The 24,529-nt window shown below is 37.1% G+C and overlaps 1 protein-coding gene across 2 annotated transcripts in view; it reads left to right on the forward strand.

Moving 5' to 3' along the window:
• Positions 1 to 883: 883 nt before the first annotated feature.
• Positions 884 to 24,529, forward strand: part of LOC107225819 (dmX-like protein 2) — a 28,023-nt gene continuing 4,377 nt past the window's right edge. Inside the window, exons 1-41 of one of the 2 annotated variants that reach the window (XM_046732884.1) lie at positions 884 to 1,228; positions 3,472 to 3,669; positions 4,675 to 4,828; positions 5,060 to 5,134; positions 5,432 to 5,647; positions 5,791 to 5,929; positions 6,008 to 6,205; positions 6,382 to 6,563; positions 6,767 to 6,885; positions 7,194 to 7,284; positions 7,739 to 7,892; positions 7,991 to 8,352; positions 8,415 to 8,704; positions 8,788 to 9,009; positions 9,195 to 9,485; positions 9,586 to 9,732; positions 9,815 to 10,073; positions 10,164 to 10,420; positions 10,499 to 10,715; positions 10,844 to 11,206; positions 11,311 to 13,569; positions 13,820 to 14,134; positions 14,226 to 14,324; positions 14,441 to 14,641; positions 15,056 to 15,283; positions 15,687 to 15,824; positions 15,966 to 16,198; positions 16,301 to 16,482; positions 16,631 to 16,997; positions 17,079 to 17,315; positions 17,593 to 17,845; positions 17,940 to 18,144; positions 18,433 to 18,700; positions 18,815 to 18,988; positions 19,217 to 19,315; positions 21,966 to 22,052; positions 23,195 to 23,255; positions 23,336 to 23,544; positions 23,686 to 23,830; positions 23,912 to 24,129; positions 24,209 to 24,292. In XM_046732884.1, the coding sequence (XP_046588840.1) occupies positions 1,142 to 1,228; positions 3,472 to 3,669; positions 4,675 to 4,828; positions 5,060 to 5,134; positions 5,432 to 5,647; positions 5,791 to 5,929; positions 6,008 to 6,205; positions 6,382 to 6,563; positions 6,767 to 6,885; positions 7,194 to 7,284; positions 7,739 to 7,892; positions 7,991 to 8,352; positions 8,415 to 8,704; positions 8,788 to 9,009; positions 9,195 to 9,485; positions 9,586 to 9,732; positions 9,815 to 10,073; positions 10,164 to 10,420; positions 10,499 to 10,715; positions 10,844 to 11,206; positions 11,311 to 13,569; positions 13,820 to 14,134; positions 14,226 to 14,324; positions 14,441 to 14,641; positions 15,056 to 15,283; positions 15,687 to 15,824; positions 15,966 to 16,198; positions 16,301 to 16,482; positions 16,631 to 16,997; positions 17,079 to 17,315; positions 17,593 to 17,845; positions 17,940 to 18,144; positions 18,433 to 18,700; positions 18,815 to 18,988; positions 19,217 to 19,315; positions 21,966 to 22,052; positions 23,195 to 23,255; positions 23,336 to 23,544; positions 23,686 to 23,830; positions 23,912 to 24,129; positions 24,209 to 24,292 (10,083 nt within the window). In that variant the 5' untranslated portion in view covers positions 884 to 1,141. The remainder of the gene's footprint in view (positions 1,229 to 3,471; positions 3,670 to 4,674; positions 4,829 to 5,059; positions 5,135 to 5,431; positions 5,648 to 5,790; positions 5,930 to 6,007; positions 6,206 to 6,381; positions 6,564 to 6,766; positions 6,886 to 7,193; positions 7,285 to 7,738; positions 7,893 to 7,990; positions 8,353 to 8,414; positions 8,705 to 8,787; positions 9,010 to 9,194; positions 9,486 to 9,585; positions 9,733 to 9,814; positions 10,074 to 10,163; positions 10,421 to 10,498; positions 10,716 to 10,843; positions 11,207 to 11,310; positions 13,570 to 13,819; positions 14,135 to 14,225; positions 14,325 to 14,440; positions 14,642 to 15,055; positions 15,284 to 15,686; positions 15,825 to 15,965; positions 16,199 to 16,300; positions 16,483 to 16,630; positions 16,998 to 17,078; positions 17,316 to 17,592; positions 17,846 to 17,939; positions 18,145 to 18,432; positions 18,701 to 18,814; positions 18,989 to 19,216; positions 19,316 to 21,965; positions 22,053 to 23,194; positions 23,256 to 23,335; positions 23,545 to 23,685; positions 23,831 to 23,911; positions 24,130 to 24,208; positions 24,293 to 24,529) is intronic. The other variant, XM_046732885.1, reaches the window with a different exon arrangement.

Below are 24,529 nucleotides of genomic sequence, written 5' to 3' on the forward strand. Positions count from 1 at the left end.
TACCATCCAAGCATTCTTATTGTTTGACTTACTTTGCAAACCAATAAAATGCACGGATGGTGGGAAATGTGAAAAGTGAAGTTATTATAAGGTGAATGAAGAAAATCGGTACTATTAATTCTGCACTAAAAACGAACCGAATTTTTGCTGGCATGCAAGCTTGAGTTTCGCCTCTTGTTTTCTTACTTCCTGGGTAGAACACATGTCTTAAGAAGCAGCTGTCTGAATAGCTATGGAGTATCGAGATTTGCGTTCTATGCAGGATTATATCTAATATTTAGCCTCACTAGCCTGTACATAAGAGCTTTAAATAGGTGAAATTTCTTATTCCAGGGCTGAAAATAATAAGCCGTAATGATTTTTTATTTTCATTTTCTTAGTTCATCAACAAGTCAAAGTTAGATTTTCCAAATGAAATATGATACTGGTGATGATTATTTTATGATATATGGAATTGAAAGGCTTTATTCTAGTACGAACGCCGTTCGTGACTGCCTATCGTTATGGAATATGTTACTAATGGCGTTGACTGAGGAACATAAAGACGGATTGTTTTTCGGAAAGTGTTCGTATGAAAAAAAATTCAGAGTAACTGTAATACATCGCGGATGCGCTAATTTTGATCAAGATGAAAAGCTGATAGTCGGCGATGTTTTTTTTTTTTTGATAGGGAGAAATAGCAACTCCTAGTTTCGTTTTTACGGATTTATTGTTAAAAAATTGACTCTATATTTCCATTCGAAATTCCCGCGATTGTTTGATTGTAAATAAGCAGCGCATGCTGGCGGCGACTGAGGGAATGAGAGACGATTTCTATGTGACTACGGTGCTCGGGATCGTTGGGGTGGGAAAAGATGAGGATCCGGCAACTCCGCAAGGAGGCTCCAGTCTCCATTTAAAGATGGCCGATGAGCGACTGCTAGGTTGTAGTGGCACGTCAGTTTCAAGTGTCGGATTGTGATTAGGTACTGTACATAGGGATGTATAACAAGTGTTGATTGTTTAAATAACTCCAAACCCCGATAAATCGAGTGACGTGCTACGAGAAGAGTAATAACCTGAAATAATAGGAAACCAAGCATTATCAAATCATCCAGTATTAAATAAATGAGAAATGATAATGTGAATCAATGAAGGAGCCATGAATTGCCATCAGATACTGAGTGGTGCCTGCAATGCAGGCGATCGCTGTTACGCTGTCGGTTCTGTTGAGGGAATATCGTTCACGGTACGTGCGTTTTAAATTCACCCCGCTAACGAGCCGCTGTATGTATTTTTCATAACGAACCTTGGGTCGAACGCCCAGTTACAAAGCGCGTATTGAGATCAATAAAAGGTAATATCTAGGCCGAAGATTCGCGTAGTTAAGATAAAAGTCAATATGGCTTTATCGGCTGCTCTTTAACAGTCAGCTGATTTAACAATCCATTTCGGTTTTCCTCGACTGACGCGAGTCGGTCCAGCGAAAATGATTAATTATCCGCACGCACATAACGCATCAATTCGTTCATACAGTGGTGTGTCTAAACTTTGTCTATAAATAGACTGTCAGTGCAAACTTGACCACTGACGTGTATTATGCGCTTCTTTCAACTTTCAACGGTTTCTCAAAATATCTCGACTGCAATGAAATTTCCTTTAAATATATAGTCGCATCATTATTATTTTTTATCCATTTTGCTATTGAAAAAACCTTCCTACATATTTACCGACTACGTAACGACTTTGTTGGCTACTTATCTTCATTATCAACACATATTATCTCCAGCGTCTCTTGTGACACATGTATGCCCAACAGTTTAAGTTTACTCCAACTCAACAATAATGCGCATTCTTATTTTTATACTACTTGTCTGCTAAAATAATTCCTCAAAATTTACACACTTGACAAGCACGTCACATGAACCCTGACTGATGTTTCACTTGGGAAAACGTCAAACTTGAGTTTTATCTCGAAACATGCATAAATTCATTGAATTCTATTTTGTAATGCCTCAAGTCTTGTTCATTTTTAGCTAAAACTCTGCATTACAAAAAAATGTCACCGCTCCCAGTTCAAGTCCAATTGCAGTCCTGCTATAAATATCCCACAGTTTTACTATGATCCTGAAAATTTCTTACATCTTTTCTCATTCCTCGAAAAACATTGCATTTGCAAAATTATTCATTTTTTGACTATCACAAGTGTGGTAATAAATTTTTAATTACACATCTGTAAAAATATTCTGTATGTTTCAATGATCCTTCAAACAAATAATCACAAAGTCATGCATATCTTGCTTATCTCTAAAGACTCTTGGTCTTCTCTTTCAATTCGGATAAGAAATGAGTAATCAATCTGGTTGTTTCAAATGATAAGAAATCCATTCATAATTGATCCACATTCAGATGCCTTAAGCAGAGTACGTAATGGAGTATGAAATGGAATATGATGTGCTCTTCGTTCGATATTAACATAGAGTTCGATAGTCTAATAATTTTATTGATTTTCATAAACAATTTTTGCTATTGTACCAACAGATGAGAGGATTAATGGAAAAGTGATATGAATTGAAAAGAACTGTTTTCAAAATCATAAAACTTTTAAAAACCGTTTCTTCCTAATTAGTTAATAATTTGGCTTTGGAATAAAACAGAAGAGAAATCAAATTTTTTACTGCTATCGGGTTTTTTTCAAATATTATAGTGTTTCGGTGTAATGAACCAATTTCTTGCTGGCAGATGTGAAAAAAATTTACTGACAATACTCATTTTAATTTTAACCAATCTTTGAAGAAACTTTATACATTGATTTAGCCCTTCCTTCACTTTCCAGCACATAAGTTGAGATAACAAGAGATGGTTTTTAGCGTGCTTTTCATAGAATCTAATTTTTGCAACGTTATTTTACTGATATCTCATTTTCTGTTGTAAATGGGTATTTATATAAGCTGAAAATAACCTTTTAAAGAGCCCTTGTTCCAAAAATGAGTATTATGTGTGATTATGATTAAATCAATAGAAATCATAATGCAAAAATAATCAATAATCATGAGGTTGAAGTTGGTAATATTATTGTAACGACATGATGAGAAAAAAATCACTATTTTCTTATTTTCACAATGATTTTGAAGGAACTAGGATTGCAAAATATTACTATACTTCGTTTTATTACGGTTTACTGAATTTCAAACAGTTCCAAAACTGTGAAATAATGGTCTCTCCTCAACAATAATCATTACGATAAGGTTACTAACTTCAACATGATTAATAATCTAGTCGGGTCACACAAGGTAATTCATTATTTACGAATTAATGATGCCAATAAATCTCAACGAACTGATTAGATTTTAAACATTTCCAGACTAATTATATCTGTATAAAAATTATCTTACTTATCATTGCGATTATTTTTATTTTTTTTTTCAAATCGAGCACAAATAATACATGTGTGTATTATCAATTGACCTATATTTTTATTTCTTGCCACAGGCTTACGCAGCAGGATGCAACATAGTCATTCTTGCTAGCAACTTTGAAAGGGTTCAAATAATACCAGGTGCGGTACACAACTACATTCGTATAAGCTGCCTTGACTGTAGCACTGACACTGGGAAAATAGCTGCTGCATATGAAAACCAAGTCTGTATATTCGAGCCTACGCCGCTTATCCACAGCACGTGTTCCCACGTAAGTTGTTATTATTATCTTTCATTTTTAGCTTCCCGCTGTAATTCAATGAATTAAATGGCGGTGTGCTGGTGTGAAATTGATAACTAAGTAACCATTGCTATGTAAAACTCTTGCAGTATATTTTTTTCTATCTTTAGTTTTTATGCTTAAACCTTGGGATTTGCTCTAGAGCAATTTATTCTCATGCTTCTTTTTTACTTATTGCATATAGACAACATGAAAATAGTCTACAGTTATACGTGAATTGCATACAGCATTTGTGCCTTTCTAATTAACAAAAAAATTTCAGCTCGTAGAGGCACTTTAGCCCATCTCGGTCAGCTGTTATACGAAATGTGAAGTATGTCGGGTGTGATTCGTAATTGAGGAGAAAATGAAACTAGCTCAACTTTGTTTAAGCTATCAAACGGTCGTTGTATTTTTATTTCCAAAATGGCTGCTCTCTATAATAGCTGATTTCTATTTTCGGATCAATATCTCTCTGTCGGCTAACCATCAACGCAGTTACAGATGTCCTAATCTACATAAATCGCCCATAAACTTTAACTAGAATTATTTAAAGTAGAATAATTGAAGAATCTAGTACCCTATGTTGTAATGCAGATATTTTCGTTCCTTTTCATAACCCAAAGAAACAGAGAAGAGGACATAATTTGTCAAATTCTGTTACTCCATCCTTGCCTTTAATGCTGTCTGTAAAATTTGCACCAATTACAATTATTTCGAGATGTTGAAAGTTAAAAATTTGCAAAAAGTCCAATCCAAGAGCAACTGACAATATTCCACAGAATCGAATTACCAGATTTTACCTCTTTTTTATGAATCACATCAATTCATTTAGAATAAAAGTACTATACCATTCAACTACATTGATTGTCACTATTTTTTGAAGAAAGGAGAAAATTTTGTGGTTGAAATTTACAGCTTTAGAGAAATTTTTTGCGTTTTCAACTCAAGCTCTCCACTAACAACCTTACATTTGATTTAACACTTTTGCTTTAGCAATTGGAATATCGCTGGGTCCAGACTGGCAGTCTTCAAACAGATTCCCACATTAGTAGTTTATCATGGAATTTGGAAGGGACGAGGATACTGACAGGTGGGGAGCTGCTGCAGCTATGGCATCAAAATATTCAACCGTTCCAGGAAGAGCACAGTAAGTAGTCTTAAACTGTGTTTGATCGAAATGTAATTAACTGATCAACGTCATTGACACAGATTCTTCTGTTGCTTGTGATAATGAGAAAATAATTGTGTGATGTATTAGGTTGAAAAAAAGGATTGAACTTCATATCTCAAATTCATTTGATAGAGTCAAGTTGTTTTCAATAAAGTTACTAGATTTTTATAAACGTTAAATAATTTATTTTCAACTCAAACGTACAAGCAGCGACAAGAGTACAAAAGTTGCAAATGGAAGAAGCTGGAGATCCCAATACTGTTGGATCGACTTCACAGGATCGTGAGTTCTTGGCTCAATTTGAGAATGAGCTTGATTGTTGATTCGCATAATTTAGGCATGCCACGCCAAATGCAGTGCACAGAAACTGCAGAGTAATATAAAAAATGCAAAAGAAATTTCCGTGATTAAAAAACGACTAATAATTTGTTAAATTATGCAGTTTGTCGCCTATAAACTTGGCTCGTATTCATAGCATGGCTCTCGTTCGCTTATAAATGTTTACCTGTCAAACTGCAAACATTCTTTATGTGTACATTAATAAACATTATTCACTCTCTCACGATATTTACCCATCAGCTACCGGCGGAGTAACGTTTTCCATTGGTGGAGAGGCGGACAGTCCAGGAGTTGGTGATTCGAATATGGGCTCAGATGCAGGAACTTGGAACTGCGTATGGAAATGCCGTACAGCCACCCCTGTACATCTTATGAGTTTCAGCCCAGATGGCACTCTTTTTGCAACAACTGGTCTGAACGATAGATTAGTGAAAATCTGGTTTGAAAATAAGCAATGTAAGCTAGTTTACAGCTTTCTTTCATATCTTTAGACACAAAACAGTAGAGTAAACAACTATGTTAACTTGTTCAATCACCAGCTTACTGATATCTCATGTGAATTACATTATTTATTTCATTTTGGCTGGTTTATGTTGCAGTATTTCCAACACGAAGCATGGATCACTCAAACTTCAGCCAATCTACAACCAATGAAATCAGTTACAGTTTCGTTTACGTCGCTCATCCGCGTGCAGTTACTCAATTGTCTTGGCGCAAAACGAGTAAATACATGCCAAAGTTAGTATTACCTGCTTCATTCAAAACGCTTTTACAAATTATTTGTAATTGCATTGAATATGATCTTTTCTCTAATAGGGGATCTGTGTCTAACATGCTGGTTACTTCTTGCCGTGACAATATTTGTCGCGTTTGGGCAGAGACGATACCACCAGAAATTGAAGGGCTAGCCAACATGAGTCAATTTGAAGGTCCAGACAGGCATGGTCATCACGGAAAAAACCGACATCATAGCATGCATAAGCATCGTTTCATGCAGCGTCTGAAACACATGAAGTATTATATTTGTTCCCTTTTTACATCTCTTCTTGGTCGTTTGGTAACCAAGCGTAGGCCTAAAATGTATTCAATGTTGTGTCAGACTGAAAAGCATGAACTCCTTATCCTTCATTATATATGTTGAGCGTTTGAACCGATAAAGCAGTGACACTGATATTTTTATTCATTAACAGAACTTGTTTTCATATTCGACGACACGTGAAACAGCAACAAAATCAAGCTGGTCATACAGCTCCTACTCTGCCTACTCTTCCATCAACATATTCGGTTCACGATTTCCACAACCATTATCAAGGCACCAACCACTATCCAGGAATGCATTTTCATCTGGCAGCAAGTATTAACGCTGAAACTGGTAGAGTATTTAAAAATTTCAATAATAATTGAGAACAAGTTATTTACAATTAAAGATTTAATTTATTGAACGACTATTGACATATTTTTATGCTTTCAATATAATTTGTATCATAATATTCAAAATAAATTATTTTTCATCAAAATACATATGATTTTGATATTTCTTTAAATTATGATTGGCAGTGTACATTGATGTTATAGATATACCTTTGGTGCCAAGTTTAATTACCGGAGATCCCGAGCGGGAGCCAAACTTTATATTGCACTGGCTAAACAACAAGGAAATGCACTTCACTATGCAGGCCGAGAACATTTTACAGGTTATTTAGCAAATTATGTAGATAATGCTTGGATATTGTAACGCTAAGGTACGGTGTAAATCATCCGCTTTCATTTCTTTAGACATTCTTACTAATCAGTAAAACTAACATTCTTTCCTCAAATTTATGAACAAGTTCTGAATTTTTATTCTCTTAACTTAATCTGTATTGATTTGCATTCCTTTCAATTTTGAATGGAAATTAACAGAATTTAAAATTTTGTGAAATGCTTAATAAAAACTAAAGAATTTGCTAAAAGTTTTCCTATTTTTCACACATCTTAATGTCATTTTTGTGATTTTTGTCAGGAATTGACTCGAAAAGTTGTCGAAAAAGAAGAAGGATTACAACATGACGGGGACAATGTAGATCATGATTCAGAAGACGAGCATACACCGAGTAAGTTCAGTAATAAGACCTTAATGGCATATAGTATGGTATTTGGTACTTAGTTATCATTTTAGAAGCTTGGTTTTTGCACCACAAAATAATGCTCATACCTATCTTAATAGTAAAATGGGAATCATCTTTCGCTGTGAATACACTCTTGTATTGTTAATTTATAAAGAATGCACTGTTTGTTCTGGTTTTAGTATTGTTTGTTTGTTTTCTTTGTAGTTTGCACTTTAAAAGATAAGTTTCAACTCAAGCTTCTTAGTTACTTTTGGTTAATTTAATTGTGCACTCATTTTAGTTTCACAGTAATTTAAGTTTACCATCATTGTTTATGAATATTAAGCAACATTGTAAGAGTAGAAGCGGTCTATGGTCTTGCATGCGCTGCATGGTTGTTGGGTATGGTGTCATTTGTTAGGAACCATCTTATCGTGTTATGGTATGATACGCTCTTCAGAGAAGGGAGCCGGGCGTCATCAACACAGCCAAAAATCTGGGGTTGGCGGTAGATCAGGAAGCCAGGAAGATCATAGTAGTGACGAACATCACACAACCCACACATCGTCTCACCACAGTCTACCACACAGTGTACAATCCCACCAAAGCCTCAGGTGCCTTAGTTATTTACAGTAACATTAGTAATTGCTGTCATTATATGTGGAATTGTTCTAAGAATTTTTATCCATCACTTCATTTTCGTTCCACACAGCAATACGACGTCCATCAATTCAATAGCAACGGATGCAACATCGTCATTAAACCACGTACCAGACTCATTGGATACTAAGATAGAAACTCTGCTTCGTGATTGGCATCACAATCCCGACCTTCTCTTTTCAATTCATCCGATTGACGGCAGTTTTCTCATCTGGCACATTGAGTGGCTAGATGAATATCACCCAGGTTCATTCAGACAGGCACAAATATCATTCTCTACGAGGATACCGAACGCTTTTCCTCTTGGAGATGCGTCAACAATGAGTCACAATGTATCAATGTATTCCCACAATACTGGTGGACCTTTGCTCAACATCAGAGAGGCCACCAAATCAGCTGCTAAACCTGCAGAGGGTAAGCGATGATGAGATTCATCATCAAGCCATTTTACCTTATTATTGGTTTTCTGTGAATAGCTGCTGAGGTGACTACGCCACTGCCAAGTCTCATTGAACAGGACGAAGAACAATCTACGCTAACATCAAAGGCTGGTCAGGAACTTCTTAAGAGCGTACAAACTCTTGCCGAGCAAACTCAGAATGGGACTCAGAATTCACAAGGGGCTGAAAATGCAAAGAATGTTCAGGAAACTGTTACAGATATGCTCGCACATCCGAGTCCAATTGTATCAATGGTCTCAAAACACTCTAATGGTACGCTGAATTTGTGGCAACTAACGTTTGCCGACAAAACGAAATTCTCCCAGGTAATTGAGTGAAATGCTTAACAGCTGTCAACAAGTTAATAGTAGTTTTATAGAATGCCTTGTGTCTGAAAAAATTACTTCTGTTTCTTTTGCAGGTCCTCAGCATTGGGCATGCTTGCAGAGCATCTGGTCACCGTTTTAGAGTGAATGATATCACCTGTCATCCAGTATTGCCTTTGCTTGTTACTACCTCACATCACAACATGCCAGATTTCCCTACTGTTGAGACACCAATGCCTGGATCTATGAGCGATATGGAAAATAAACAAGATCATAGACAGGGAAAAGATGTAATGTCACCTACCGTAAGTTAAGTTAAATAATTTTGATAAGTAAATTTAAAAAGTTTAAAGTTAAAAGATGTCCAGTTTTACAAAAATTTTCATCTTAAATTATCCTCTCATCCTATAAAACTACATGTGAAATGTTTGTTCAATCTAAACTTTACCTGTCATTTCCAACACTGCAAAATGACTTGTTTTTCTTCCAGGGTTTTTGCAGTGAATTAATTCTGTGGCGGGTAGATGCAGTAGGACCATTGTCGAAGAGCGGAGGCGTGTCTGAGCTTGCTAGAATCAATTCCCCTGAGATTTCGGCATTCAGTAACGTAGCTTGGATACCGACATTGCTTCCTAGTACTACTTTAGGCAGTTTATCTAATTCGCCAAGTGCCTGCTTTGTTGCTAGCGACGGAGAGAGCCTCAGAGTTTATCAAGCAGTTATAGACGCTAGAACACTATTGGCTGAGGTTTCTATCAGTGAAAGAAGAAGCAGAATGATGGTAATTTATTACTCAAAACAAAAAATACTCACAATTCATTAATTTTCTCTAACCATATTGCAAACAGTTTATCGTATTTCATAATACGTTTTTTAAATAGGATTCTATGGCCAGTCTATCGACTGACACGTCATCTGATGACGGACTTCGACACTCTATACACGACAAGATTAAGATAGTGTCACAACAATCAACATCTAGACCAGGTTGTGTTATCCAATTGGATGCAATAACTGACGCTGCACACGTAAGTTTTTGACCTAAGAAACACTTGTTAAAATTTCCTAGGTCACTGGTTGATTATTTTCAACCATTTATTTCCGATATAGGATTGGCAAAATACGCAATTCCTTCACGTATTCCAAGAACAACTCATTACTGGTGAACGGAACGATGAAAAACTCCCCGGGGTTGAAACATCCGCGAATGACCTAGGGTTCATGGAGTCTACATTAGACGCCATGGTCGATTTACAACAGTCGGCCATATTCGAAGAGCCTTTCTATATTGTCGTTCTTGAAAGAACACAAAAAGGGACAACAGTCCACATGTGGAGACTGGTTATCGCCTCGCAACCAGAAACGTCTGGTATGTTGCCTGAACACGTTGAAATTTATCACAATAATCTAAAATTATTATAAGACGTACTATTTTACACATTCGCTCTTTATTTTCAAGGTTTAACTGGGTCCATGATGTATGTTCCTGACTCTCATCTTGTACAAGATGAAGATGACGAGGGTATGCCAGGTCGGAATTTACAATCGGAAGGCAGAAGGTCTCGCAGAACCAGTCAAACGATGAGTCGAAATCCGCGTGATGGCCAGCCTGATTTTGATTCAGCGTTTCAACACCGACATCATCAAAATAGCCACGTTTTAATCACAACGACCAAAGTTTGTACTCAGGAATTACCTCTGCCTGAAGGTGTCGAGGTTCGTATTTAATTTTTGCATTGTTCAGACGTGAAAACTATCAAAGGAACGCAAAATATTGATACTTTACATCAACAGGTTGTGCACGCAGCCCCAGCTGCTGGTCATCTCAGCAGCTCCTCTATTTATCCAGCGTGTTTTGCTCCGTACATAGTCGTCACTGCATGCAGCGATAGTACTGTTCGTTTCTGGAAATGCAAAGTTACCAAAACAGGCAAGGATAATATACTGAGTTACGAATGGTGCGAATGGGAGATGATACGCAAAAATCAAGAGTCAACAATCGATATAACAGGTGAATAACAAAATTGGGAATGATCACTCGATTTTATGCACGAGTTCATTACTGTATTTATGAATCTAAAGATAACTGCTTTACATTCTAATTTCTCTAGTTGATGTACATCTTTTTCCAACATTCAGGTCAGCCACTGAATATTAGTGCAGCGTACAGCGGAAGAATAGCTTGTGCATACAAATATGGAAAGTCATTTACTCGTCCGACCAAAAGTGATCCTGATTCTCGTTATGTCAATCTTTGTGTTGCGATATACGAATGTGAGAGTACAGGAGGCAGTGAGTGGGTGCTAGAAGATACGATACACTTGAAAAACATACACTTGCCTAGAATTCAAGTGGATCAACATTTGGACTTGAGTTATTTGTACGATAGTAAATTTTTACAGAAAAAACAGAGACTCACTCAAGTGTTACAAACGCTCAGTCACGAAGATGTTAGGTCAACACGTAATGGAGAAAATGGGGACAGTACTAAAGCAGCTGCAGGTTCGTTAACATTAAATTCCATGACACAAGATTTGGGAGCATCATTATAGGATTTGGAAAAATGAATGAAATATAGAAATTTTATCAATGGTCCTATTTTTCAGGTCTATTGGCTGTTCCATCTTTTAGTACACTTCAGTCGCTTCGGAAATCAATAATAGAAAACGGCAACACATGTCCCCTGACTCAGAAACACCTCGTTCAACTTGATTGGGTATCTAAAGAAGACGGTTCCCACATATTGACCGTTGGTGTAGGCTCGAAAATTATGCTCTTCACATCAGTGAGCTCCGATCTTGCTCAGGCTAATATGAAAGCCATGAAAGAGTCCCAGCGAACCAATAGACCGATACTTAGAAAAACTTCATCTCTGGCTCAGCCTCAGTTCGTTGATGAAATACGCTGGATGAAATTGAGAAAAATCGAACTCACCACAGCTGACGGACTGCCACCACTACCGATGCAGATTTCCTGGGTCAGAGACGGGATTCTGGTCGTCGGAATGGACTCGGAAATGCATGTTTATTCTCAGTGGAAACCAAATCCACAGAATGATTGTTTCCATTCAAATACCCAAACTCAAGAATCAGATGAATTTCAGGCAAGCAGAAACCTTAGAGACGAAGACCTCCGGACTTTAGCACAAGAAACTTCTCAAAGAAGATTGGCCAATGTATCATCAATGCCGCATCTCTCCCGCGTGAGCAGTATTAATTTAACAATGCTAGATGCCAAAAAGAAACGCGGAATGCAAAATGAGAATGTCACTTTTGACTATATGCCTGACAATGGCTTGTTCGAAGCTTCAAGGATAGCTTGTCCAGTACTGCCTCAGTATCATCCCAAGCAATTGATGGAGCTCTTAAATTCGGGTAAAATTAGATGGGTGAAGGCCATTCTAGCGCATTTGGTCAGATGCATTTCAAGCTCTTGTTCCCTTCGAGTAGATGATGAAAGTTTGGTAAAACAGCGTGGTGGATGGTCCAGATCAAGAACAATGTCTGTGAGCTATGTGGGCACAACTTCGCCGCTGGAACCAAGAGGTTCAACGACCCAAATACCAGAGGAATTGACGCTGGATTATGCAGAAATAACGTCGATTCCCCCTCTGCCACTGTGGACGCTTTTGATAGCAGATAAGGAGACCAATATGGTATTGCAGCAAAACGATGATAAACAAGATTACAACAAATTGTTTGATGGGACATTGGATGAAGAAGAATCTCTGGATGACATGTTGGATGAAGACTATGATCATACACGTCAGAAAGATCGGCGATCTTCAGTTCCAGAAAGACAGGGCATATCACACTTTGGTCCGAGACAAGGAAGACTGCTGTCGCGCCTTTTAACCCACACTCACTTACCAGGATTATCGAGTCTTGATCAAATGCATCTCTTAGCCTTGGCTGACACGGTATCGACTTGCAACACCGATTTCGCCGAACGTTTTGCTATCGATGCTGCGAAAAACGCAATAGCCAAGGAAAATTTGACTGGCATTCCAGCAGGAGAAGAAATATCTACCGATTCTCTTGATGATTGTGGTTTGAGGTTCCTACTTGCAATGAAACATTACAATTACCTAATACGCTGTCTTCCACTATCACAAAGAGCCCAATTCCAAAAGCAGGGTGTATCTACGAATAATCTTGTATGGGCTTTCCATTCAGAATCTGAAGATGAACTATTAGGACTCATACCTTCCTATGCTAAAGGACAGCCAAAGTGGTCAGTCTTGAAAGAACTCGGTGTCGGATGGTGGATTAACAGTAACACAGTATTGAAACGTTGCGTAGAAAAAATAGCAAAATCTGCTTTCCAGGCGAATCAAGATCCTCTTGATGCAGCTATATACTATTTAGCCATGAAAAAGAAAAATTTGGTCTGGGGTTTGTTCAGAAACAAACGAGATGAAAGAATGACCGCCTTCTTTTCTAACAATTTTGCTGAAGATAGATGGAGGAAAGCTGCGCTGAAAAATGCTTTTGCTCTGCTCGGCAAGCAGAGATTCGACCATGCAGCTGCGTTCTTTTTGCTAGCTGGAGCTTTAAGAGATGCCATCGAAGTTTGCCTCAATAAACTTAATGACATTCAGCTCGCTATGGTAATAGCCAGGCTTTACGAAGATGACAGGGCTCCGCCTAATCTTAAAAGACTACTTTATGAAGAAATTTTGGGTTGTGATATGGAGGGCAATAATGCTGACATACACAAAGCTCATCCAGATCCATTCCTCCGAAGTATGGCCTTATGGATCCTTAAGGATTACACCGGCTCATTGAATACTTTGCTATCTACCAATGTTGGCTCAAACCACCCTCAGTATAATGATGAATCAGAAAAACCTGAAGGAAGTACCGGTGAGTAAGATAGTAATTAATGGTATTGTCTTTCAGTATTAGACAAGTAATCGTATATTTTCACTTTTTAATTACTGAATACTCCTTTTTTCATAATATATTTGTTGCCTATCAAACCCTTCTTGATTAATATACAATACATGTATGGAAATCTGTTTTGATTTTAGTTAGTAGGTTTTTTGATAACCTATGTAATTTTTAACTTTAATTGTTCACCTGTACGTTTAAAAATACTGATTAATTATTTCAGCCAATCCAAATGTATTCAACTTCTATGTCTACCTACGTACTCATCCGTTGTTAATTAGACAATACATTGCGTCTACCGCTCAGGACAAAAGAAAAGGTCACTCAGTTGTCATCTCCGGCTTCAGTTATGGTTCGGAAGCTAAAACTCAGGCTGATAAACAACTGTTGTTAGAAGACAGCATAACTCCACTCGAGAGACAGCTGTACTTCACCACGGCACATGCTCACTTCAAGGCTGGCTGCCCGGCTCTTGCTCTAGAAGTTTTATCGAAGCTGCCGAACAAAGTCATGGATACGAACTGTGACGATTCTCCAAGTAAGTGAGAGACTGATAGTATTTCAGTATTTTCATAAAAGGGTCATGTTTTCTTTGTTACATAGTACTTACCGTCGTGTCGGATTTTCAGGCCTTCTCAACAGCCCGACAAAGGCAAAAACCCAAGATGCACAGATTGATACTGGAATCATCACTTGGGATTCACCTGCTTCACAATCAGTCCCTCAAGGTATTTTTTTTAACGCGTCTACGTTTTATGAACTATCTCGATACGGAAGGCCGTTTGTCGATTTTAAGAAATTATTCCAATTTTCGAAATATTATTTTCACAAGTTTCGATTCTAGAGTCGAGTTCGATAGATTGGGGTGCACCGGCAATGGATTGGTCACAGCAAATATCGAAGCAAGCAGAAGATGAGCTAGTATTAGATTGGGAGGATAACGACCATGGAGATGAGGACGAAGATGCCGATAGTCCACCAATGAGTATGAATTTGGACAAACAGGAGAAGAGTATGGAACAGATGTCTAAGGACGAACAAAGTGGTGATTATTACTGCTTAATAGACTGTCTCAGAAAACATTGACTAGCAAGAAATAATTTTTCGCTTGTCCAACTCTTGAAAAAACGCCTTTTCACATATCTAAAGCAGGCACAAAAAATAGCCGTTTTCATGAACTCGCATAAACGTACAAACGTACAACATTGCACCCGCTTCACGTACTTGAAAGACGCATTTTCAACAGGAATAAGACAAACAGAAATCGTACATATGATGAGTAGAAGGTAATTTCACTCGTATAATGACCAACCTCGCTTTGCTTCGGTGGCAACCGTCCTACTTGTAATTCACCTTCCGTCTACCCTTGATATACAACGTACTGTTTCTTTCGCCGTGAGATCTCATATCGCAATCAGATCAAAGAGATACAATGTTCTTAATTTATATTGTACTGTAGATTCCAAACCAACGGGACAGTTGGACATAATGGCGCAACAGCTAAAGTTTATTGCCTGTCTAAAAATTTTGATGGAAGAATTATCAACATTAGCCACTGGCTTCGAAGTTGATGGCGGGCAGTTACGATACCAGCTTCATGTTTGGCTAGAACGAGAAGTTGACGCATTGAGACAGTTATGTAGCTATAGTACTGGTCCAGATGGTGATGCAAATAATACTTCAGAATGTGAGTACTATTCATCTAAGTAAATAAATTACTATAATTATGCAACATGATTAAGACGATTACCAGTTGATTCATTCGCTGTGCATACTGATATGTGATAAAACTAACTTATTTAATTTTCTCAGCTCTAGTTCATTACTATTTTTTTAAATGTTTAGTAGAAATCAAATACCAATGTAAAGATAACATATCAAATAACAGATGTGTTTGGTATTTTAGGAAATTTGAGACCTTGATGACTCAAACTTAAACTTCATTAGATGTTAAGATTTCATAGCATATAAAAATTGACCTCGACATTCATTGTATGCCGCTATTTAAGAATCGCGTTTTATGACATGTATAATAATTATTGGTCTATAATTTCAGTACGATTAACTATACTTTTCTTATTTGGTTAAAGATGATGGCGGTATGATGGAAGATGTGCCACCTTACAGACCAGGAGAACAACCAACGTTGCATGAAATTTTACTTGCTGAGAAGTTGGACTTTGAAGCTAAAGTTCAGAGAGCTGCAAAAAGAAAGAAGTGGCTGAAAGGTATAACGTGTTAATATTGATTAAAGTCTTTTTATACCAGAATAACTGTTTTCCTTATCACTAAGACACCAAACAACGTTATAATTTTATCATTCTATCAAATTGAATTTTGCTTGTTAAAAATAAATGACTTTTTTACAGCAAACGAAACGCTATTGCGAACTCTACTCTCTTATTGCTCGTTGCACGGAGCATCTGGTGGTGGATTAGCATCGGTACGAATGGAGCTGGTGATCTTACTGCAAGAATTACAGCAGGAAAAAACTCAGCAGCAACTGCTCAGTCCTTTGCCGTTTCCAACGACGCTGCCTCTACTTAGTGCTAGTGTCGCTTGTAACAAAACAGTGGTTGCCGATCCTGTTAGACATTTACAGGTAAAGTTCAGAAAAAAACAGTTAGTCTACTTTTCCTAATATAATGAAGACAGTAATTTGAGTGAATCCAAATATCTACACAGTGCTTTATGTTTACTTCAGGCTCAAACACATGATATGTTGCAAACTGTGATTGAACTACGGTCCCCGCCTATGCCTACACGAAATACTCATTACCGCGAGGTATTCATTCTGAGAGACTTGGCTGTTGCCCTGAGCGCATGCATCTACCAATCACTTTGTGACTCGGACACATTTGTCATGAAGCATCATCAACCAGAAAGGTAATAAAGGGTTGAAAACTTGTTATAGTTTGTCAATTAACTAAAGATTGATCAATTTTCATTGACGAAAACATTTCCAACGAGTAAATTGTTTATGAAATATATTGTTGACACATATTCACTTATTTTTGTGTCGTCTTTCTCACAGTTTTACAACACAAGCTGAAATAGAAACATTTTCGGGCGGACACTTGGTTGCATCGAACAAGAATTATCGCCGATATTCGATAGACGATGGAATGACTATAACGACGTTGCCATCAAAATGGCCTGGTGTAACTAACTTACGAGCGCTTTTAGCTCGGGAAAAAGACGAGGATGCGCCAAAGCTAAATATCCTTCTTTGTGAAGCGTTTGTCGCAACTTATATGAGCCTGTTTGTGTACGCATTGTCCAGCTGCGACAGTCACATACTTTATCGTCTAGTCGGACAAAAGTTTGACCAGAGTACTTGGTCATATCTGTTCGGTGGTGGCGTTAAAAAACTACTGCGTGTTGCGAGTACGAATAGTCAGGTAGAAGCGAAACATTTTCATAGTTATTATTCCATATATTATAAACAGTGATAAAATATGTCGACCGATTATATTTCACAGAGTGCAAATGCGAGCGTGGAACGTGGCGACAGTGTTTCGAGCGAACCACAACCTGGTAGTGCTGCTGGCGGTGTTTGGAGTACGATGACCTCATTGACAAAACAGAGAGTTAGGCTGAATATGAAACTCCTTGGACAGTTTACTGGGCAACAGCCCAATATGAAAGAAGACAAACCTACATACAGGGAACAGTTTGTTTCTCCACAGATGAGCATGGTGTCCTATTTTCTTATGAAGGTCAGTATGTCGCTGACTTTTTCTGTGTATCACATTAGGAGAATGTATAAAACTGAAAAAAATGGTAGATGAGACTTCAGAGATGTGGTACTTTCCAAAATATTTGAAGTTTTCCCTAATTTCTATGTTGATCAAGGGAAAACAACAATTTGTTTTATTTTCTAAATAAAAAGTAATGTCGTAAAGTTAACGAATAATTGAATTTGGATGCATGAGCTGTCTACGTGTGGTTAAACATTGATAACTGAATTATTGTAACTGATTCTTTTTATTGCAGCCTCATATAGAAGGAGACGACCCGGATGAAATAGACTATGATTCAGCAGATTCAGCTGTATCAGATTTAGATTCGTCGTCAGAGGAGGAGGATGTATTTGATACAAACGCAAAACCAAAGACAAAACCAAAAGACAATACAGAACATTCAAATCCAGTTTCTTACAGTTGGTGTGTTATGAGATTGGCTATTGTTAGAATATTACAACACCAACTACAAGATTACCTCACTATTGCCGGAATAGAAATGCAAGGTAGTTGGAATTACTTATTAACATCATCATCCCCCCCTCCCCGCTCTCAAATCAATGGTGCACAAACTACATTGAGACTCCATTATTATTATAGAATTGCCAGTTAGTAGCCCTTTAATTCACGGAACGCTGGGCGTAGTCTCTTTATGGCAAGAAACCTTGAGAGAGGAGCTCGAATCAAGAGGTCCGCCCCCTGCTAATTATATTCCTGGATGTGCCCCGGATCCAACACCCACGCCAGGACGGCCTGCGATACATAAATACCGATCTTTACTAGAAAGGGGGAACACACCATTCAAGTATGTTGTAGTTATGCTAGTTGATGTACCTGTAAATACAAGGCAAAATTTGGATATTGGTAATGTTGGAAGATCTGACTGATCAACACTAAACTTGTTGGGCCTGGTCAAAATGACCGGTTTCAACATAGTAAGAATGAGGTGTTAATGTAACTTTTATGTAATATAACAAGTTACATCGCTGCGCGAGAAGTTCTAACATTGCCGATATATGCTTTTTGCCTTATATTAGCTAGAACTAAAGATTCGTACAATGATTGTATAAGAATGTATGTCTTATCCATACAGCACACGCATGGCATCTGCTGCACCATGCAATCGTCTATGGTGCTATCTAGTGAGGCAAGAACTGGTGCAAGATATTTTTATCAGAGCAGTATTTGGTAAAAGGAGATCACTGTCGTCAGTTATTGAAAATAGCCATTCAGCTATCGACGGTATGAGTAGAGGCACTGGTGAAGATAAGGGCAGTGATAGTAGTACAAACAGTCTTCCGGAGCCAGTCAGAATTATTCATAAAGAACAGGATAGCATCAGTGCCTTTTGCCTAAACCAGGTTCGTCGCAATTTTAAGATTATATGTTTGAAAATTCGAAGTAGGAGCATAAATTACAATCAACCTAAATACACAAATTTCTTTCATGATCCTCAAACATATTTTGATTGATAGGTCAAGCCAGGGCTCATGGCAATGGCTACGCCCAGAGAGGTACAAGAAATGGACATTTCCTTGCTACTGGAACTGCCGTCGTGGTTGGAAGATGAGTGTGAGTTTGATATCATCAATCTGAATAAGCAGCCGGAACCAGAACCCACACAGCCAACTAGCTTTTTGGTGATACAGGTATGAGTCTGCAATATTTTACGATATTTTGTGTAAACTCTGGTTAACGTAAGTGAGATAGACTTTTTTTTATTTCGTCAACAATTGAATTGATTTTTGAAACACAACAAAAGTTTAGAGAATCAAAAACTCCTATGTATAATTTAATTTACACCTAGTTCTCCTTTTTTGCCCACATTCTCTTGGCAACTGAAATGTAAACGTATCTCCTTTTTATATTCGCAACAGACAGCAGCTGATAGACCGCTCCTTGCCCAAAGCCCACAGTCAAATAGCCCGCAACCGCAATCAGGAATAGCTGGCCAAAGTGGGCGTGGTGCTAGTGTGGTAAGTTGTTATCTTCTAAATAACTTTTGTAAATTTTATGTCACAGTTTGTTAGGGTTACTGTATGATTTAACGTGCTAATCCCCCTCCTATATATACCTAGGTGATAAATCCCGTGTTTATATCAAACTAATCACGCAATACACAGCATTGAAAAATTTATCTTTCATCGCTGCATTTACGATTTCTAAGAAATAATATTTCTTGCGCTGTAAAGTACGGTCCATAATAAATGAGGCGATTGAATCAAATTTGATGTAACACACGATAAACAATTGATCACTGTATGTACGTGTATTACTTGAGTTTCTAGGCTGAATTACAGTGGATCATAACTTACAGCCATTTTTCAACACATAAAACTTTGCTTTCTAAACAACACCAAGCAGTCATATTTATTTACATATGAAAATAATTTGTGAATCATTTTCTGAATTATGTGAAAATTTAATTTTCAATATACACCTGCCCTTTCAGCTGACATTTTAATAACTCGTTTACTCTAAGGGGACTGGTATGTCTGAAATCGTTTAAATTGGTGTTACACTGACCATTCGTTCCTGTCGTAACGGACGGAGAACTTAGGTTTTTCATTTTGATTTTTATTCAAATACATATCAGGAATCTCTGTTACAAGTGCCCTGTCCGAGCCACATGGTCACGACCAGCGCCGACACATATACAACTTTTACCTGAGCCAAGCGTAACGAAAAAAGGCTAGGAACAAAAATTTGTCCGTGCTGGTGCTGGCGTTGACCATGTGGCTGGAAACGCCTTTGCAATAGGCATTCCAGATAGATAATCAGATATAAATAAAATTTAATAAAGATGAAGATATAAGTTTTCAGCAAAAGTGTTTACACGGTTTTATTATATCTATAAGGCAACGATCATTAACTGTTAATGATGCAGAAATTGGGATGAAATGATTTGTGTCACTGATTTTTTATCGCTGGTATATCAAACCAGGTTTTTCAGAATACAGTGACAACGTACTTAAATTGATTCTCTTCTTTTTATTTGTCAATTTTCATGCATGCTGGTCCTCATAAAAGTGTTATTAGCTGTATTTGTAACACCGTCTAACAGATTCACACTACGTCTATGGGTATAACAAATTGGACTCATTGTGGTACATTTTTTATATTATTCCCGACTCAACGATAATGTATACATCTTTGATCTGATAAGTGGGAGAAAAGTAACAATTATTCCCTCCTATACTTATTTCCTCATCTTTGGGAGAAAAGTGGCTCTTTTTTCCCGCTAAGAGTTTGTTAATGGGTTTTTTTAGTTTTTCTGGTTTTCTCTCTTTTTTTCAAACTGGAACTATTTCCTTCTGTATTATCACCAACTTTCAATAATATTCTAGTTTTCACACTAATAGAATGATCGCACTTACACATAAACGGTAAAATGACTATGATTTTTTATACGAAAATGCTTTATTCGTTTTTTTCATGTGATATAATTATTTATGGGAAAAATCCAAATTTCAATGAAGTTTCAAAATTCAATTGTGGAGATATCAATCGATTGATATGAATCGTGATGTGAATTGTTGATGCTGCTAATATTGAATAAATGTCAGACAATTATTTTTGTTATACTTTCATGAATTTTTTTTAATTTCATTTTATTTTTAGAAAGTATATTTTTAAATGCCCTGGTGAGGGCTTTGCCCCTGCCCTCCCACCAGGGCCTGCGACCCTTGAACCGATCCGACAATCTACGCCCCTATTTTACTTGTATGCATTTTTTACAATTTAACTTTTCATTAATAATCTCTTTTCTGAATCGTACCCACAATATTGCAAAAAATATCAAGTCCCACTCTTCAAGTCAATAATGTGGCCAGAGTTGAGTCAGAAACAAAGTCCTATATGCAACACAGGAATAACAGTCGATTATTCCCTCGTGTGATTACTGCCCTCGCTTCATTCAGGCAGTAAACCCACCCGTGGTGACTTCGCCTTTATTCCCTCGTTGCATAATGTACTATTTTACGGGATTAAATCTGAAAAAGAAACATCTGGCAAGCAATAAAGGGAATTTAAATGCGCCATATGATAAATAGTAAAATATTCGTTATACCTTTTGTGACGTAATTTTGAAGAACTTGAGTCACTTTGAGTGTTACAAATCTGGATAAAGTCTGCCGCATTAGTGTAATTCACCATCAATCCCATTCTTATATCATTAAAATAAAAAAAAAAAAGTACAGTGTTTGACTCACAGGATTATCGATTATTCAGTACTGTTCAGATTTTTGTAAGAATTGAATAATACACCTATAATAGGTTTTTACTTGTGATGCATGTAGCCCGAGATATTGTGTGAAAAATGATTTCGTACCCCATCTCTTTGGATGAAACTTTAGAACAAGGCTAGCTCATTTGACGAAAGCATTTTTCATGTTTTTCTCTGTATTGTAGAGTCGAAATGAGTGATTTTTCCTATTTTGTGAAGTGTATTGTTATTTGATTGATAAAAAATGTTGGTAAAAATGAGCTATACTTCCGGTGCCAGAGAGTATGGTGGAAATTGCGTTAGGGTAGCACACGTGGTGACAGAGACAATGTTGCTTGTTCAATGCTTGCCTAACACACTCGGTCTGCGTCACTGATCTGGCGGCTCACTTGCTCACTCAGATGAAGGGGATGCCTGCTTTCCCTGGCTCCCACGACCTGCGCTTCTGTCAGTTTGTCGCTGATAGGAGTAAACACTTGTTGAAGCCGGTGAGACTAACATCTAACAGACCCTAGTGCCTACCTTTTTCCTATTTCCAATTAAATGTTCACCAATTTTGATGTCAAACTACACTCAACTTCATGTCTGGCCTATGATATATCCACGATACATTATGTTTTCAATATTTTTCTCAATTTAGTACACTTTGTATCAACAATGCCGAAGTATATTTAGTTTTTGGTAATTCATCGCTAGGGTATATCTTGGGTCAGACAGAATTTGCCAACAAGCATTGGGCGCGTATTTATGTTCTTAAATCTAGGCATGGTATAAGAACGTAACAATCATGGTAATAAGTTCGTAATTTCATAATAAAAATTAGAAGCTATCATATGATCATAGTTCATAGTTGTAAGTTTGCTATTTTTGTTGAACTTTTTTTTTTCAACAACATACCGTAATGACGTTCTCCTTACTCTGTCGTATTGATTGTTAAGTAATAGAACATTCGGTGGCTGTGTGTTGTATGTATTGATTTGGTAATTGTTTTCAATATTTATTAAAATTTCTATCCGTTCATATTACTTCATATATGTGGGAATAAACGCTACTTAGATCTAGTTTTAAAAAATTTCGTAAACTGATGATTGAATAAAAAATGATGATATCATTATATTTGGACGAATAAAGGGCAAAATGTTATATCTTGATAATCTACATATAATCACGTCATAATCGCGTTCTATTGACAATGAGTATAACTTTGCATGGATGTAATTGTATCTTCACGGTAATAATTTCTCTTTCCGTGGCTTACGAAGATTGGAGCACTAATCGATACTTTGCTATTTTTACGTTGTCTCAAAATAAATTTCACTCAGTAAAATGTTTCAATTATTATAAGTGTCTAATGAAAAAATGAGATGTTCAGAGCACTGCCTTCTGTCGCATGCTTTATCTGGATTAGGCCAGATATTTATTTATTCATCTATTAATTTATTTTTATTATTTTTACGCTGCTATTTCGAAATTCAGAGGGCAAAGTTAATGATATACAGTGATTTATGATTACTGATATTATGTCTTTATTAAATTATGTTTCAAAAATCAATTAGCCACCTTAATATTTCACATACCACACATTTATTGAAATTGAAGATACTCACAGACTTATGAATTTGTACGACAGGTCCTCAAACACAAAATTGATGGCATAAGACGTGTATCTTCACACCCGCTCCTACCACTGTGTAAGTCAATTGTAATAGAATCTAAAGAAAATTCATCGATGTAAGATTCAGTAAATGCAATTTAACTTTTGGTAATTCAGACTTAACGGGCTCCCAAGACGGTTCAGTTTCCTTATGGGAATGGGGTCATCAGTCAGCGGTAGCAACTCCTAGACCTGCAGGTACCTTTGCTAAAGTGACAAGAGTCCGTTTTTCACAACATGGAAATAAGTTTGGAGTTGCTGACTCCGATGGACACCTCAGCTTGTTCCAAGTAGCCTGTCGGGAAGGCACTACAAGACCATTTTTCGTAAGTAGTTTTAGAATTTTGTTTCATTAGGCATTTGATTGACGTAGCTGTATGTAATTTAGCTCAATTTTTCCCTATGATAATCTAATTGTAAGTAGCCACCCTAGTTTGACACATATATTGTTCATCTTTCTGTCACAGAACTACCAGTGTCACAGTAAGGTGACAGCCGATTTTGTTTTCCTGGGTGCGTGCAGTTTAGTTGCAACTGCAGGCCATGGATCCGAGGGTCGCAATGTAGCATTGTGGGATACGCTGCTTCCGCAAAACAAGTCACTTGTCCAAGGTAGTTAAACGGACTGAAGAAAACAGATCAATTCTTGATACGTTTGAGTTTGTAATAACTCTATCTTCTTCACGTTTCAAGGTTTCGTATGCCACGACCAGGGTTCGAGCTCAGTGATCTTGGCACCACAACACCAACTTTTAATTAGCGGTGGAAAGAAGGGTGATGTTAATATTTTTGATGTACGGCAAAGACAGCAACGGCAAAGATTTCAGGCTCATGAATCTGCAGTTAAATGCCTAGCACTAGATCCCCACGAAGAATTCTTTGTTAGCGGAGCCGGCGATGGTGATATCAAGGTAATCGATCGTGCATGGTTGTTTCCTTACAACTTAAATATTGTTCATTTTTATAAAATGTCTTTCTGCACCTTAATAGGTCTGGGGCCTTACCGTCCATTCTCTACTACATTATTTTCCCGGTGAGCACGCGAGATCAAGCTTTTTCAAAAACATTGGCCAGGTGAGTCATCTCTGATTGGGGTGTATCGGAAAATTGTGTAAATTGTATTTTTAAATTTCTAAGCTGTTGTAAGGTTTGTTTTTTTTTATAGATACCGTAAAGGTTTATAAAGTTTTTTCAGATTTTATGTAACTCAGTTGATATGTGTACAATAACATAACTACTTTAGAATTTTCTGGATTTCTTTATACTTATGTATACATTCTTCTGTGATTGTTTGCCAATTATTTCGAAAAA

This window comes from Neodiprion lecontei, chromosome 2 (genome assembly GCF_021901455.1).
Source record: "Neodiprion lecontei isolate iyNeoLeco1 chromosome 2, iyNeoLeco1.1, whole genome shotgun sequence".
Classification (NCBI taxonomy): domain Eukaryota; kingdom Metazoa; phylum Arthropoda; class Insecta; order Hymenoptera; family Diprionidae; genus Neodiprion; species Neodiprion lecontei.